Genomic DNA, 18,784 nt, shown 5'->3' with positions numbered 1-18,784 from the left:
TGCTCAACATAGTGTACATGTTTATATGTGTACACAAGTATATAAATGTTTAATTATAGTCGAAATAGAGTAGCTTTTTAGAAAAAACGTGATACATTAAACATTTAGAATCTATTTGCAGTCATTCTGAATAATCAAAAGGATTATTTTAAATCATAGGGATCTTTTATTTTTAATGGAATCTTTTGAAAGTAGATAATATATAACATGAAATTAAATTGAATTGATTGAAGTTTCATCATATTTTCCTTACCTAAAAAGAGTATTCCATCCAGATCCAAATTGGATTCATTTCCCTTGGAATTTGCAGATGAATGATACGTATCCACTCTAAGGGTATGCTTGAACTGAGAGGGTCGGCCAATGGACACTGTGTGCCATTTATTATCGTTGATTTTCCGAGGAGAGTTATCCCTTAAATTGATGACACCATAGCCCAAATTTAAAACATAGTGTATATGCCCATTTGAAAGCTCCACAGCAATGAAATCCTGTCCTCTCCCCGCATTAAACATAATTATTCCATCTGTTTCAAGTGTTCGTAGTCGGAAATATAAATCAATGTTTGCATATGTTTTTAGCTGGGGTAGGCCCATATAAGTATGGTGGCTCAGGAATGTGACATCGTGGTAAACGTCAGAATCATTGGCATCATAAAATACTCCCGTGAGAGAGTAAGACGATACCAGCGTTCCAGAACGAATCATTTCAAAATATTCTCGTCCGTTGAAAATAAATTGCTGCATGTGTCCAGAGAAAGGGGTGAGGGACTCTGTATAGTACAAGCGGCTGGCAAGATTTAGAACCGTATGTCCAAGAGTGCTCATACTTCCATAGGCTTCAGCTAAAAAAAAAAGATCAACGTTAATAGAATCCAAATTATTCAAATGTGTAAAATAGTTTTCAAACTCATGGGCCTAATGTTAACCTTCCTTTACTTTACTTCAAATCCTAATGCAAGTATATATCTGTGGTGTAGTGTAGCCACACTAACATTAAAATGGATATTTACGCAATATAAAACAACAATATTGCTCCTTATATTCGTAAAGGGGATTGGAAGATTCTCACTGGAAATTTTTGATCTAGGTAGCTTTGCTCAGATATATATATGATAGAATAAATATTTCTTCGTGCACTTATTTTTTCGGACTTACAATGGTTTTTCGTTCACTTGAATTCCTCTGTAGATCATTTTTTTGACGGATAATATCTAAAAATGTGGGGATTTTAATTCAATATTCAAATATATTTTGCCATTATATATATGTAGACAAAAGTTCCCAGGGCAAAAATTCATAGGAAGAGCTATCTCAGAGTTATTCGTTTCATAGATTTAATAAATTGATGGAATAATCATCAGTGCACAGATTGAGTACTTTTTTTTACTATTATACTTTATACATAATCTAAAATAATAGTACAAGAAAAGTCTTGTAAATTTTGTATACCACAGACTGTTTCTAAATTAATGAGTAATTATCGAACAAGACAAAAAGAAATATTTTACTCCCTTTTCCTAATCATCATTAAATAGCATGAAAAACCTTTTTGAAACCTCAATAATTAAGTCAAAAATGAGTTAATAACTCAAAAACTAATTAAGTATCATCCACCTTAAAATTGGCCACATGAAGTAAGTGATAAATGAAGAATTTGTATTGAATTTGAAGCAAAAATATGATAGCGCACACGAATATTTCTGTCCCTGGGATTGATAAACGCCATAGAGAAGTAACATGGGATTAGAGCAGAACATATCATATCGTTGTTGGTATGATAATTTATATTGCAAAGATACTTTTTCTTTTTTGAAACATAATACATTAAAGCTTTCTGGATGTCTACCTTTTCCCAGGAGAGTCCGCAGAATAATATATATATATATTTGAGGAAAGGATGCTTGCTTTATGGTTTTTTTATTTTTTTTTTTAATATCCAAAAATTTTAATTTTTGAAAAAAATTTAAATATTAAACTCTCTGGAAAAAAAATCTGCAGCTACTATGGGGGTTGATTGTCGTTTGATTATTTTCATGTATTCATATTATAACTCTAACTTGCTTGTGCATTCTGATTAAAAAGTTTTCATTCACACTACCTATTTTAATTTTCACTATCTGATCTAAGTGATCTTGAGTAAGTTTAGTACTTTATTTATTTTTCCTCACATTCTCCTCCAAGAAAACAGACTCACATAATCATGTGGATCCTAACATTCCACTATACAAAGACCTGATTGTTGTTAGAAATCAAAACCTGATGGCAATGTAACACGTCGTTACATTTATTTTATAAACAAACCGTTCCTACAAAAAGAAACAGAAAAAATGCCGGAAATCATCTGGTAGTTAGCCAAGTAAGTCAATCATACCAACTGCTATATATCTCTTACGTACTCCAAACTATCACCCTCGTGCTACTTCTTCAGAATGTTTAAAATGAATTATACCTGTACTTATTTCATAATATTAAAATCGACAGAGTATTTTATTCGATACTGTATTATAATATTCTATTAAAAGTGTAGTTAAGAATTTGTATTTCTATACGATAGTCGAAATTCTTTTATATAAGTAATAAAATTCAATATATATATTATATAAACGACGAGGGATCAGCAAAAAATTGTATTCCTGTTCTTTTGGAAACTGAGCATAATTATAGAAATGCTTATTATTTTTTATTTATGTAAAAGAATACATTATAAAAACCCATGACGTATGAAGCAAAATGAGAGAATCGACAACCGACAACAAATACATTGGACATTTTTGTGTTAGTAAAGTTACGCCGTGCTAATATAGACCTCAATAGAAGATTATGAATTGAACTGGCTCTTTAATTCATTATTTGATTGCAGGTCAATTAACTCGATTTACAATGCCGTAACATTTGCATTTATTAAAATAAGATGAACCTGCCCATTTTATACATCATTAGCTAGGGATGAAAATGCCAACTTAACCAGTGGAAATATAAACATATATGATATTTTTTTCATCAGATTTTTAAATCAGAAAAGAGGCTAGCGACGTAACAAAAACATTATTATATTGTTTGTTTTGAAGACACCTCTGAATACCTTCGCCACGTATCCAAGATGGGTGGGCGGGTGCCCCATCCTGCTGGATGACATAACACCTCTTGCCCGACTACCTAGAGATCTTGAAGACCAGGGGGATCACGTAAGTCCTGGTTCCAAGTCGAGTCCAAGACCTGCAGATCACGCCACAGCAGTGTCACCGACCTGAAGTCCTCAGTGGAGAAGGATTCGAAGTTCATGAGAAGGACTACATTACCAGAGTATGCTCCACCTTCCGTGGCCTCTTGAAGACCGTCGTTGAGAGCAATGGAGGTCAAATTCATTTAAAAAAAAAGTTTTCATTGTGTGCTTAATAAATGTTTTTAAGTAATATATCACGTCTGACTTCATTTATACTCAGGAGGAGCAAAATTTTGCTCACGTTGATTAGTGGTACATCCATTTTGCACCACCCGGTATTGAAAAAGTAAGTATGTACTTAATAAGTAGGATTATATCTAACAATTAAATGTAATGTCGTACATAGTATATAAATACTTATAATAAATGTATGCATATTTATATGCCTGAAAGCCTAAGGGAAAAAACAACAACTCTAAAACTGTTCAGCAAATTATTGTACCTATTTAGTAGGGCGCGTAAACAAGGTAATGTCATTTTCATGCATAAGAATGAGCTATTCATACAATCATTTTATTATTACATATATAGAAAGTCCCTTGAGGCTAAAAAAGAGAAAAAAAATCTTTTTATACCAAAAGACTTTCAAGAGGCTAAAATAATAAATAAGAAAACTGTTTGTAATTATTCATCCCATAGGGAGCAAGGCTCCCATGTCTTTTTTTATTCTCCTCCTCCCAATTCATTTATTTAATTATAAGCACTTTACTTTTAGGGTATTAACTATGTATGTATGTTTTTAGATTTAGTTACATGTCGGGCTGTCAAGACAATCCAGACAATGTGGTTATTTCTACAAAACTCACTCCTTCTTCCAATCAAACAAATGTTGTTTTTACATAAGGATTTCTTTTTGCAGATGTGTAAGAAACATCCTATTGTACCAGTGATTGTAACTTAGGACAGTTGATAATATTTATGATGGTTATTTAAAAAAATAATTATCTCCATCTATTTCTTAAATTACTTTTTTGGGATTTTTTTTTTTTGAGGGTCTTCATTTCTATATTTTTAAAGTCACTATGCAAATAGTCAAAACTAAGAGTTTCATCCAATGTTTTTGACTACAATATGTGGTAACTTTAAAAAATGAAATATTGGGTCCTTTTAATTTCTTTTAAAAATAGAAAAGGGATTTTTTAATAAATAGTTTAATTTACATTGAATGCACGACGATATTTTTCAAGAGTGATATTTAACTAACTTTTTGTGTCCTTTTTTTGTCTATAGTTAGTTGAATAACAGCTTTTTTAAAAGTATTGATACATATTTCTAAGAAGCTCTTTTAGGGGAAGAATATATATTTATTTTTTCAATAGGCCTGTATTTTAATATTTCTAAACTCATTATCTAAATAATCATAAAGATGAAGTGATATCCTATGTTTTTCAACAATAATACACCATTTGTAAAGAGTGTCACCCCACTCCAACCCGTGATTTTAACTTTTTTTTAGATATATGTTTTTGAGTTATTGAATAAAATTTGAAATTTTTTATTTTTTAAATCAGTTTTTTGGCCATAAATGAAAGTATAGTTCTACAATGATATAATTGCTTAAGGAGGTACCAGGGTAACTGCCTTGCAGAAAATTGCCAGTGGAAGATTGCTATAAAAAATTGCCATGGTGTAAAATTGCCAATTAGGAAAATTGCCCGTATTTTTTTGTTCAAACTTTATAATGAATTATAATACATTATAAATTCAATTAATATTATTTACCACAAATATCTAAACATATTTGTCTGTTCCATCCTCTAAGGGAGTACCTTCAAGTGTGAGTAATATTATTACAATAGAATTTCCGTGCAATTTTTTAAATTCCATTCAATCTTCTAAGAAGTGGATCCCTTGGAGGATGGAACAAACAAATATATAGTATGGAACAAATATGTATATAAACAATATGTCCACTAGGATTTTGTTATTGATACAATTACTCTTCAGGAGGGATCTGACATATTTTTTATTGCTTTTGAGATGAATATTTCATATGAAGGAGGGAACAAATGCATCTTTTTATCAAGAACTTCTTTGCTTGTGTCTTGAAGATCAATAGTATCCATTTTTCCTCGAATTTTCATGATTCTTTTATTACTTTTAGGATCACTTATTGACTTGACATTAAAAGAAAGAATTTATATTATAATATGGTTTGTAATTAATGTAATCAAGGAAGTCCGTCGGATATAATTGAGAAACTTTTATATAGCAAAAGGTATCTCTAAGATTGTATTTGTAATTTTTTCATAAAACACGGGGTTTTGGCCCTTTTTCAGTTGGACAATATTTTTGTAATACTGAGAGATCATACGTTAGAAATAGTAAAATTTTGTTAATTTGTATTATACAGATCTTTTTAATTGCATGCATTTTCCCAAAAAAAAATGTCAAATTAATTAATGAAGGATTCAAAAACTCAGGCATCATATAAATTATATGTGTATGATGTTATGGGGTATTTGTACAAATAAGAAAAATACTTTTTTTTAAGTACAGTTTATTGATCGTATTGCACATTTTTAATAGTGTTGTTTACTTGGGGTTTCCATTAGTGCCGATGGGGATGTTTAAACTACTTTAAACACTGAATATCTCAATCCATAAAATATTTTTTATTAGCAACGCACATAATGATGTAGATAATATTATATTTTTCTTTTTTTTTAGTATAGGAATATTTTTAAAATCCATATCTGTAGCATTCATGGTATTTAATTAAAAAATGGTACGGCTGAAAGTGACAAGTACTTTTCATTTTTTTAATTATATTTTTTTTTATCTTATTACATTAAATATTAAAATAATAAGGGAGGTCGTGTACAAAATTGAAAATTTTTACATTCCTTTAAAAAAAAAAATACAATTTCAATAGATGTAGGTGTTATCAAATTTTATCTAATTTTGACAGCAATTTTTTTAATTTTGTTTTCTTATACATAGATCAAATTTTTAATTAAAAAATATTTTTAAATAGGGAAAAGTTGAAATATGTATAATATTTTAGAGTCCCGGCAAAAATGGGCTCAAATTTTCTGCACCATCTTGTTAACTATGAATGTTTCGTTAGTTTGGTTAGACCCTATTAAAATTTTCACATTTTGATTAATCCATAATAACTAATTGATTTTCCAATACATATGTATATATCCTACTCTTAAGAAACAAAGTTGCAAAGTCAAACAAAATATATAAAAAAGAAGTTAGCCCTAAGCAGAGTATGCACATAATTTACAGATGTTTTATTTAATTTCAAGCTCCAATATTTTGAGTGTCACGTTCATAAAAACTATAAAAGTTTTAAATTAAAAAAAGATAAAAATAATACTATGTTCATCGATTGACCTTTGTGACTCCCTTAGTCTTGTAAGAAATTATGTTCCTTACGTTGCAGTTATATTTGAAGGGCACATACCTTATTAGTTATAAACGTAATTAATTATTATATTTGTTTACTGAAAATACAGTTGAATTATACCTCTTAGAAGCAAAGAATATTTAATAAATGGAATCCTATTAAGGGATGAGGATAAAAAAATATCTTTCTGCAAAGTAGTGTGACTCTATGTAGTAAGGGGGAAGAAAAAAAATTAAAGGCATTCCTTTTTACTATATTTTTCTTGCAACCCAAATAACATTTTTAATTTTCAAATAATCTGTAATTACATAAATAGTAGAGTTTAGATATGTTTCTTTTATGGATGCTCACACCTCTGGACCTAGGATTCTGAGAATTTGCATGGGTGTCTAAGACAAGCTACTTTTTTTTTTTTTTTTCTGGAAGGGGGTTCTTAAAAGGGAGGCTTATTCTATAGTCAAAACATGAAAATTGTTTTTGGAGCTCAAAGAGATTAGGTTGGGGATTGAGTTATAAATAAGAAAAGTGACTGGCGTCTCAAAGAACAACTATATGAATAAAATCATTTTCTAAAGCTATTCCAAATTGAAAAAGTTAAGGGTAAAAAAATAAATTTGTGAAAATTGTAGTTTTGTTGTTGTTTTTTTCAAGTGCAAAAATATGGATTTCCATTGGAAGATTGTTTGTAGATATTTGTCTGGAGATTTGTTTTCATATAAATATGACACAAAAAATTTACAAACTAATATTATCATTGAGTGAGTTGTAATATTTTGCTAAAGACATCACCACGCTTGTTCGGTAATAATATAAGAAAACAACGCATATGTCCCACTATTTACACCTCAGATGCACTTCTTTGGTGTAAAAACTGAGGTATAATTTTTTTGAAACAAATTTTTTTAGTGTTTTGATTTGTTGTCTTTTAAATGACATTTGCATTGGATGGTGGCATTTAAAATATAAAACTATATTTCAATAATACGATGAAATTAAAAAAAAAAAAAAATTACTAATATTTTTGTTATTTACTTATTTTTTCTTAGTCAAAAGTTGACTCAAACGAATAAATCAATAAAGAGGGTTGAACTTAAAATAAAATTATTAATATGAAAATCAAATTGAATATCAAAAGGTTTTTGAAAAAGGGTAAATTTTATTAATTGCTGTAATATACTCGTATTTACAAAAAAAAAAAAAAAACACTTACCAAGTATTGGAGCATTTCCATCAATGGCCAGTGAAAGTATCATTCCACGCCTTTTAAAATGAATATTATGCCATTTGTCATCCCCAAGGTCATTACCAGCTATGAGTTTTTTTTCTGTGAGACCCATTTTGAGAAATACTTCAATTTTGCCATCGACTATTTTGAACGTATATTATTAAAAAAATCATGTGCATATTCAAAAATAAATGAACATACTCAAGAGAAACTCTAACTTGTCCGCTGTATTTCCTCCATTATTATCCCGTAGCTCAAAGAGGAATCCATGAGCCTTGGGAGTTCGAAAGCGAAGAACAATGTTTTCAGCTTCGGTTGCTCCCTCCCCAGGATTAGATATGCTTAGACGTTGACTTCCATCAAATTGAAGAATCGATGCAGCTATGGAGAAAGAAAAAAAAAAAAAGAATCAATGGTTTGTTAAAATATTAAAACTATGGAATTTATTCATTTCTAAAAGAAACTGTTTTAAGAAATGTGAAAGAAGGTGGGGGGCGTTAAAAGACACGTTTATGTTAATATGTATTTAGAGAGGATCACTTCTTATTCAATACGCATTAGACTATAGTACTTTTTCTTTCTGCAATGCGACATTTTCTTTTTTCTGACAATTAAACATGGTAGCTCACTCTGATTAAACAAGGGTACTTAAATTAGATGCAAAGACAATAGACTTAATAAGTGGTCTGCAAAATATATATTTTGTTTTGAATGATAAAAAAAACATTCTCAGTCTTGACCATTTAAGTATATTAAGTAGTATGCGACTCCTTCTACATATTGGTCAAAATACTCTACATGTACATTGAATATGCAATCTTTTTTCTACTTCCTTTTGTTGACCAACAAAAGGCTATATTTCCTATTTTACTATTAGCAGAACAGTTATGAAATGAAGGAAATAAATGAGCAATTGGGCCTGAGCCATCTAATAAAAATATATTATTTACAAGGTGATTTGGCAGTCTATAGATTGTTGTTTCAACTAGTTCTTCATGAATTTTCAGAGCGCTCTCTATGTGAGGAACATTAACATGTATTTTTCATTAAATAACTAGTCGGAGTATTGATGAGGAAAGCAAAATAGTAATTGATCATCTTTATTGTAATATTCCCAACTTCATAATAATTTAATGTAGCACATCAAAGCTATCACTCAAGCGGATAAATAATGACCACGTGATCAATTTTACCTTAATTGAGGTGGATAAAAGAATACTTTTTTCTCCGTTTGGGGTACATTAATTAAATATTCTATGACTAACTAAACAGTACACAACCTTCATGAATTCATCCTTGTAACTGAATAAACAAGGTACATTCTACAAAGAGAAGAAAAAATTGCTCAATTACTTCAAGAGGAAAAATCATTAAGTAAGTCAACTATGGAATCTCAAAAGGGAAATAGTTTTTACGTAGCCAAATAAATATTCTTCAGCTACACTTCTTTATAATATAGCTTTCTAGTGTACTGTCTGATATTCTCTTAATGAAATCATTTAAACAAGGAGCCCATATGCCATGCGTTTCCAAAATCTTAAAACAAAATGCGACAATCCTTTGGAAAGAAAAGACGACTGAGCTCATGTGAGATGTAAGGAAGGAAGGAGGTCCAAATTTTCATGTTCCCATGAAATAAGTGAGACTGGATGGAGTTGAGCACTTCATGAATTGGAATGAGAAGAGACAAAGATGCAAGATCCTGGGATGTCCTTTAATGACCCATGTACATTGCAGTAAATATGGTATAGTACCTACTTTGCTTTAATAACGATCACAATTGTTTTCTTACATTACTATTTTAATATTATATTATTTAAAAATATATTCTGATACTATACAAACAATAAGATATTTTCTTTTCATGCCTGCATCGTAAAATATATTTTTTGTATTTATGTTTGTAAGGTCTCAGTCAATTAATATCTTTTTGTTTCATATATAATTTAAATATGCATTTTGTACAAAATATGCAATTTGTTGCACATTTGCAAAATCAATTATTTTTGTTCAATTATTATATAACTTTTCCCCAAAAACCATTTTTCTACTTTATATTACTCATATTCTATGTTTTTCACAAGTTAAAAATTTTTTAGAGCAAAAAAAAAAAAAAAAAGAAGCATTTAAAGGTCAAGGGATTGTTATTGGTGCCGATATGGCATTTGAAATACACATTCCTTGATTATGACAATCAATTCGACAACTTGAAGTGGAATGATAATCATTTATTTATGATGATTATTTCGTTGAAGTAAATAATTAGCCCAGATTCAATTATGAGAAAAATACTTTTAATTTGCTTTTGTATTGACGGAGCATAGATGCAAATTGTACGTTTTTAATGTCACTAAAAAAAATCTCATTTACACGTATGACATGTAGTACGACTGTAGGAGAAACTTGCTATAGTGAAAGTAGGATAAAAGATTCCAATGAAATACGGAGCTTCATTCCGATGAGGCATCTCAGGCAATATATGTATCTCCTTATGTCTAATATTCATCCTTAAAAATTAAATGAAAACCATGTAGACTACAATTATTATTATTTGAGAGATCAATAATTCAATGAAATGGTAAAAGTTAGTGTTAGGGGGAAGGGGTGACTTGACCACCAAGATATGTGTTAAAATACATGTTTGTAGATCAGAAGAGTGAAAAATACGTAGAAACTATACATATTTGTATGCATACCAATGATACCTGAGATCAAAAAGGAAAGAGGGAATACTAATAAAAAAAGCATCCAGAAAGTTTGTTTACAATAATATGTAGTAGATTTTAGAATATATAAAAGGCTTGTCAATCACTTGGAAATAAAACTCTGATAAAAGTAAATAAATCCATACTTAGCTCACTGAAGTTGAATGACTTTTAACCCTAGAATGAGGGTATTATCAAAAACTAACTTCACGGACTGCTGGTATATAAAAGATCCAACATCAGTAGAAAAACGATGCTGGCCAATCAAGGAAAATGTTTCAGCTTTATAAAATTATCATATGTCGAAGTTAAGAATAAATTGAGATTGTTTCCTTATTGTGATTATTATTCAAGATAGTTTTTATATTGAGGCACCACATATGACGAAAAAAAATTACATCATGGGCACCATATTTTATTTTATTGTGACTGTAAATTTCTAACTTGAATTAACGGGGGGCCTCTGTAGGGATAATAAGAATATTGTATAAAAATTTATGGAAAATAATTAGTTGAACAATACAAATCCATCCCACATTTTTTCTAGAATGCTTACTTTGATGTTGAAGTCCTCATATATACTAGTAAATTAGCCAAAAAAGTTTCTTGAAAAGTTTTAATGACCATACCAAATTTATTTTTAACAAATAGTAGTTAGAGAACCATGGTGATATAGTACTTTTTTTGCGGACTGCTGGTATCAAAAAGGAACGTGGAAGGATAACTTTTGAGTCTATTTTGTCTAAAATAGTTACGGTACAAGGATAAACATGCTGTTAAACATAAAATAATTAATTGGGTACATGCTTCAATAAGTAAAAATCGGACTTTGCTAAATGATTCCACCGTCCGCTAAGGTAGGGTAATTAAAAAAGACTATTACTTCAACACTGCGTTTAGATAAAGTGTTAACATACTTTATAGAATATAATTTTTTTTTGAAAGGATCAAGTTTGAAAATTAGATAATATTTTACGGCATAGTTAAAATGTATCATAAATGATACCCTTGTCATTTTAGTATTAATAAAAGTGGTTTATTCTTGATCTGATCTCCCTTCATGATTTATATTCGGGCTTTCTTTTTCTTGAGTATTTTTCTGTGCTATGTATGTAGAGTAGACTGTTTCAAAATTACAGTCGCAATGTTATTCTAAATGGTTTCTGGTCAGTTTAAACTAATATTGATAAATAATATTTCTAAAAATGTTAATAAAAATAGTTTAATTTTGAGTAAAAGATTGGGAATAAATGAATACATTTCAGCGATATTCTTTTAGTAGTTGACTGATGAAAAGTCTAAATTTTTAGAAAAACCGAACAAGACAAATATTAAACTACCCCTCAAACTCAGTTGTCATTATATGCAACCCTTACGTTATTATAGGGTTTTGGAAGAGTACAATTTTTACATCTTTAATCAGAATGCTCTTTGTATATATCAAGATAATCTCATAAATATTATTTATGTAGATAATCTTAGACTGACCCAAATAAGGAGAAAATACTATTTTTCATTGTAATTCAATGGGGCATGGACATTGTTTACTTATATTCGTTTGTAAACAAAGATAGAGAGAGTGGTGCAAAAATAATCAACTTCCTTAATGATAATATTATTTTATAAAAAATAACATAGAGGGAGCTGACATAATTCTTCCTACCATGTGTCATTTTTTAAACAACAAGCTGGATAATATATACGTCTATTTTTAGTTTTTCCCTGTCTATTGCAACTGCATTCGGAAACAGTCTAATGTAGGAGAGGCATTCAGATAATTTATCAACGTCAATGTTATAAGATTTTTTGACGTAATAAAATAATAAATATATTTTTTCTATAGTTTTATTATTAAGGGTACATGGTTATACCAAAAAAATAATACCTAATGATAGTTTAAGAATAAATAAAAAAAAAGAAACAATCTATTGAAAAATTATTCGATGAAACGATTTTTCAAACCTCAAAAGAATGAACAAACAAACACCCACCTTTTCCACAAATGGGACCATTAAAACCTGTCAAACTGCAATCGCAGATATATCGACCCCAACCATCCACACAAACTCCACCATTGAGACAGGGACGATTCGTACATTTTGGAGGTGTTATGTGACATGAAGTAAGGATTGATCCTATAAGAAGTATAAAAATCATTAAAACCTTTCTATAGAGTATTAATAGATTTCTAATAAATAAAGGTATTTACAAAATAATAGAAAACACTTCAGTTGGCAACTTGCTTATGTTAGAGCAGTAGTTTTTCAAACTGTAGTACACCGAGGTTTGAATATATGCAGATAGGGGAGTTTTTATTCAAAAATATAGTTTTTCTGTTCAATAAATATATATTTCATAAACAAAAAAATTTTAAACCACCTTTAGTAAAAATTATCAAACTTCAAAAGATATAAACAATGGTGGTACGTAGTGCCCTTGATATATTCTCAGGCTATACAAAATGAAAAAAGTTTGAGAAACACAGTTTTGCTATTATTTACGTATTTTCTGTTCTTAGCAATTTATAGCTCAACATACAACAAATAAGAGAACAAAACAAAAAGGTCTTCATCGATAAAGTCTGATGCAGATTTCCAACTGAAATTATCATAATTATTTTTACTCCTACATTTATTGATTATTTTTTTACAACTACAAGGGACCTATTGATATTAATGTCTCAAGACCAATTATTTGGTGGAAAGAAAAACCAACAACATTGGCTACTTTTTTTTTATATTCAAATTAACCATTGAAATTCTAGTAAAACTAATTATATAAAAACCAAAGCACTATGTAATTTCCATCATCACTAAGGAAAAACAGCTATTAAGCCAAGATTTTGGATAACTACATCCAACAACAATTTTCAAGCTGTTTGGGACTTATTGTAGATTAGAAAAAATATGCATGTGTTTTTATTGGTGGCCCGTGTGGCCAATGGTCATATATGATAATAATTTAATTGCTTTTATTTATCAAACATAAGAGATGCCCATCAAAACGTTTAAAAGTGATGTCTCATGTCATCAATTACATGCATTGATTAGACGGCTTGATAAGATTAATTAAGATTGAGAAAGGAAATTAAACTCTACAAAAATGGCCATACATCCTTCGGGTAACTTAAAAAACTTTTAACCTCGTTATAATTTTGGCAATTTTTTTTTGTATATTTCGTTTTTTTTGACGGGCAAAAATATCGTTCATAATCGCCAACTTTGCTCAACTATTCCTAAACAGCGAATATGATTGGCTCACCGATATATTGGCTGTGGCATACGTATATTTAAAAATAATTTCGTTTACCAGAGTCCTGATGCTTGACAAAATGATGCAAGTCAATGTGATTCCCATTCATTTCCAAATCCCGTAGACAGCCCACAAATCCTTTATTGAGAGAAGCAGACCAAATAGAGGGTGGTGGAGTAATTTTAATGTCCAGATGATCGATATTTCCTACATAAAGGCTATTCAGGAGCTCTAAACCATTTGATTCTCCTATGGGAATAAATATTTATAAGTTAGGAGCACATTTCTAATGTAATTAGGTAAATCGTTTTTCTTGCTACTATTTGGACATATTTTTTGGGTATTTCATCTTTTTATATCTATTTGGCAAGAGGCTTACTTTAGATTAATTTTTTTATTCCCCCAAATTAATTAGTTAGGAGAGCATCAAGTTACTGAAAAGAGAAAATGAAATAAAAGAAGATATTTGATTAAATGATATGTTTTTTATTCCATTGCTTTTAATTTGATTTAAAATAAGAAAATAACTTTATAGGGACTGTGTGTAAAGATGAAATTGACTCTAATTTTTTGTTCCTTTTCTTCTAACATTTAACTTTCTCATTTCCTTTTTCTTTTCATCCATTAATTGAGAGTAAATATTTGATTTGTCATTTAAAAAATCAGACGATATTATATAAATAGATATAATATTTATTTTTTCATATGAAGGTAAAAATATATATACGCAAAAGGCATGATATTGAAAAGGATAAATTGAGTTTTTGGTGATTCATGGAAGCTTATACAGTAGTCATAGTTGTAGAAATAGTTATAATTTGTACAAAGTTTTTCTTTCTGTTGAGTTTTCATTTTTGAGTGAACGCTAAATATCTTAGAATTAGTTGACTACTTCATGTAAGTAATGGAAACCTTCCTAAGATTTTATACTACTAAAGCTCAGGGCATCATATTCTTACAAATATATATTTGACATTGGAGGTAGAGTTTTTAAGAATAAGGGTGTACACATCCTAATGCAAGTCGGAAGTACTAAAGATGTTGTTTAAAAAAAGTATATTTAGTATCTGTGAACTTGTAATTTTGAATATATTTTTTAGAATTTTATATTAAGTATTTTTTAATTTTTTTTGAATAGTTATTAAAGGTAAAGTGAAAGGAAATACATTAGTTTTAATGGATTTTGAATATTATTTTTTGTTTGATTCATTTTAATCTCCTTGGCAATAAAAAAAGTGCTTACATGACACTTGGTCCTTACAATTTCCATTAATTTATCCACATATTCGACAATTGGCCTTCCAGAGCGTGGTGCATCTTTGACATCAAATTTAGTGGAATAGATTTGATGAAACTAAAATTGCACATGATTGACTATTACAGTATCAAGACCATAAACACCATTCACATTTTTAGTGGCATGGCTGGCGTGTTCGCCTTTATGAAAGAAAAATAGCAAAATATTTCATATTTGGGAGGGGGTAGGGGGGGTCCTTTCCGATGTCCCTCTTTCACGTTCGATTAAACAATAATGAGTCAAGCAATTACAAAGCGGTCTAAACAAGCTTTATAAGTATGAAATATCTTCTTTCTAACGCAATCTTGCGTAAACTAATGGTACTTATTTAATAAAAGATACACATTACATCTAAAGACATCTATTGTAAAAACAATAGAGTTCTTATGCAACAATTATTATTTTTAAATACATGCCTACTTTAACACCTTTACAGAAGATTGGTTAATTGATTTATAACAACCTATAAATATGATTTTTCCATCTACTTGCTACATTTATTAATTTATTTCTGTTTATTTGTAGTCTGGAGTGAGTACTTTACTCAATATTATATGAAAAATGAAAAGTATAAATTATTTACCTAGGGGCCGTACTATTCAAGAGTCTAGCTGGAATCGAGAGTGTTGTTCAATTCAAAATCAGGATAAGGTAAATGTCTCGTATAGTAAAAGTTTTATTAATTAGTTTTTTTATTAAAAATGTTTTTTTGGGATCTTGCTTTGAATCAAGCTTTGAATCATTTCCATTTTTATTTCATGTTGAAATTACGTGGCTAATGATTTAACATCTCACCAGTAGGGTCAGCAAAGTGATTTATAAGAAATAATTATTTTGTAGAATATATATTAATGTTAATAAACTTTTAGAGACAATTTTTAGGATATTCCATCTTCTAAGACAAAAAGGTAGAATATAATTTAAAAGAAGTATGTGAATTCGATATTTCCTGATAGTTTTTCTAAATATAGCAAGGGAATAGGAAAAGTTTAACTCTTAGGTGCAATAACTACTGTCTACCGAGAGAGAATTAGTTGAAGAAAGCCACCACGGCTAGTGTTGGGTGGATTTTTATTTAGAACTGAAGACTGCAGTCTCGTTCAGTTTATTCTCAGTCAATTCTAATTCAGTCCTGCATATCTGTCCTCAATCTGACGAAGTTCGTTCCTTGATGACTATACTAAACTTTATTTCTATTTTTTTTTATCAGTTCTAGTACCAACAGCCCGAAGAACTGGTCCCAAGGACTGATGGGAACGTTACTATGAGTGAACTGCACCAAATAAATAAGGAATGACACGACACTAGAGGTGGCCTATATTTAACTGGTCAATTTTACTTTTGCTGTTCAAGTTTGGCGACTTATGAAAGCTAGAACAAATATATCTCTATCTTATTTATAATTCCTCAGTCATATTGACCGTGTATCCATTTATTTTGAGACGAATAACTAGCGAAAGCTTGAGAAGCGGTAATTGTCTTTATTTTATTATATGTAACTCTCAGTAGAGACGTTGCAAAGGTTCAATGTTTAATGGAAAGACAAAATTTGAGTTTTCCAAATGCAACATTAGACTACATCCACATTGCCTCTATAATTACCAAAAACAAATGTAGCAATCATTATGATATTTATCTCAAAATTTTGTTGATAAAAATACTAAATGAACTTATCTGAATATGTAAAATATAACTTTTCAAGATATAATCCAACAATTTAACAACAAATATGTCTTCAAATCAAAAAGATATTTTTGCTACTAAATGCTACCGATACTTAACTTAGGTTAATTAATCAACCGGGTCCTTGTAGGATCTCAAGAAATCTATTGAGATTCTTTTATAAATATAATTCTCTTTTAGACTCATAAACAGATACACAAAACCCCAATTTTTTTCTAAAAGTCCTTATTACCTTCTATGGTTGAAATTTTTTCAATTAGCCATACCATGAATATTACCAACAACATTTAAACATTGTATTATAGTTTAACAAATAATTCCCAGCAATGCCAGGTACTCCTTAATCCTATCATTCAAATAGTTAAAAACAGTGTGTTTATTATAATTATAAATTAATGCTTTCTAATATCCTTTCAAATTTCTCGTTCATTTAGGAAAGTTGCGTATTTGTGTTGTCCAGTTCTCAAAAAGTTATTTAAATACAAAATAATGTAATAAAAAGTTTTTAAATTAATTTAATCTCTCAGTAGGGATTTACTCAGATCTGATTATAGAGCACATAGGCAAACACATATTTAGAGTTGACAAATTATTTTTGATGACAACTTAGAATTGTGATGCGGCCATTTTCTTGAATATAAAGCTGGGGCAGAGTAATTTAGCTGATATAATAAAACCTGAGTTAATTGGTTAAATTGTTAGCCAAAACAATATTCTGAAATGAAGAAATCTGTTGGGATTATTAACTCGTTAAACCCATTTTGACTCTTTTCTTTTCCAACTTGTCAGCTCTAACCGCATTATCTCAATAACACATAAATTTACAATGTATTTTGTTGTCAGCTGTAGACGTTTCTGTTATTTTCCATTCATAATTGAACGTTGATTGAATTAGCTCTTTATATTTTCTCTTCTATACTTCATCCATGGCTGTTAACGCCAGAATTTAAATCAAAATACTTGTCCCCTTTATATATTTCTTTGTGTATGATATAGTGAAACAAGCTTAAGTCAAAGAAAAATTGCAAGACCCTTTGAAAACTCTAAATAAGAGTATAATTTGGGGAGAGGGAATGTTGAATTGCTTTGATTTTCTTTTATTGATGTAATATTTTAATGGTTGTTTTCATTTATAATTGTACACTTGATTATGAAATTTTGAAAATAGTATATTTTTGACATAGATTTCGGGAAATCTTTTGAATGGCCTTTCTTCCAAATAATATATGTATATATATTTTTTTTTCAAAACAAAAAAAAAAACAAAAAAAGAAAGAAAGACTTTTTGATATTGATTATGTACAGTCAAATCCAGATATAAGATAAATACGCTTATAGTCAACGTTCTTTTAGATACCAATTTTCACTACATTAAACACTTTGTATAGAAGAAACATGAAGCAAAAAATCTGCAAAAAGTCAACTTTCTTTCCCCTTTTTTATTATTAACTTTAAAGGGATTCATGAGAATGAATCCCACGAGGATTTTCCCTTTTTTATATGTACAAATCGTAACCGTCTACCAACATTCTTGTTATGTATGTTTCTTTTGTAATTTCAATCCACTTTACTTTTAAATAAAAAAAGAAACATATCATGACTGCGTCCTCAAAAATGATTAATGATCTAAAATCTTATTGAATCGCCGCTGTAGCTCATGGAAAATACGCTCGGAAAAAGTTATTCTCTTGAACTTAATGTGTGTAGGATCGTGCCCATGTGATTATTCGATTCCAGAACCTTGATTAAAGTGTTGAATCTTAAAAAACAAAAACATTTTTTCAGGAGTGGGGATGTAATTGATTTATAGTCCATCTAAAACTTTTTCGAGCAAAGTCAAGATTTTAAAAAGAACAGTTAATCCAATTATTTATTTTTTATCCCTTTCAGTACTTGGTTTCAATTTTTATTTAATTTAGTTATATTTCTATTTGTGTTTGGGATTGATGATTCAATTTCATTTCTGTCTAAATTAAATGAACATCAAAATCGTATGTAGAAAAACAGATCCCGTCAGAGCTATACATCGAGTAAACTTT

The 18,784-nt window shown here is 29.3% G+C and overlaps 1 protein-coding gene across 4 annotated transcripts in view; it reads right to left on the bottom strand.

The window, feature by feature from the left end:
- LOC121113874 (neurexin 1) overlaps nt 1–18,784 on the bottom strand; it is a 312,301-nt gene that overhangs the window by 12,334 nt on the left and 281,183 nt on the right. For all 4 annotated transcript variants that reach the window (XM_071886617.1, XM_071886619.1, XM_071886618.1 and 1 more), the window contains 5 exons: nt 13,823–14,014; nt 12,505–12,648; nt 8,010–8,189; nt 7,794–7,949; nt 254–844 (listed from right to left, as the gene is read on the bottom strand). In XM_071886617.1, the coding sequence (XP_071742718.1) occupies nt 254–844; nt 7,794–7,949; nt 8,010–8,189; nt 12,505–12,648; nt 13,823–14,014 (1,263 nt within the window). The remainder of the gene's footprint in view (nt 1–253; nt 845–7,793; nt 7,950–8,009; nt 8,190–12,504; nt 12,649–13,822; nt 14,015–18,784) is intronic.

The sequence above is a fragment of the Lepeophtheirus salmonis genome, chromosome 2 (assembly GCF_016086655.4).
Source record: "Lepeophtheirus salmonis chromosome 2, UVic_Lsal_1.4, whole genome shotgun sequence".
Taxonomy (NCBI): Eukaryota; Metazoa; Arthropoda; class Copepoda; order Siphonostomatoida; family Caligidae; genus Lepeophtheirus; species Lepeophtheirus salmonis.
Note: the sequence above shows the minus strand (reverse complement) of the source record. Positions and strands in the feature narration are given on the sequence as shown.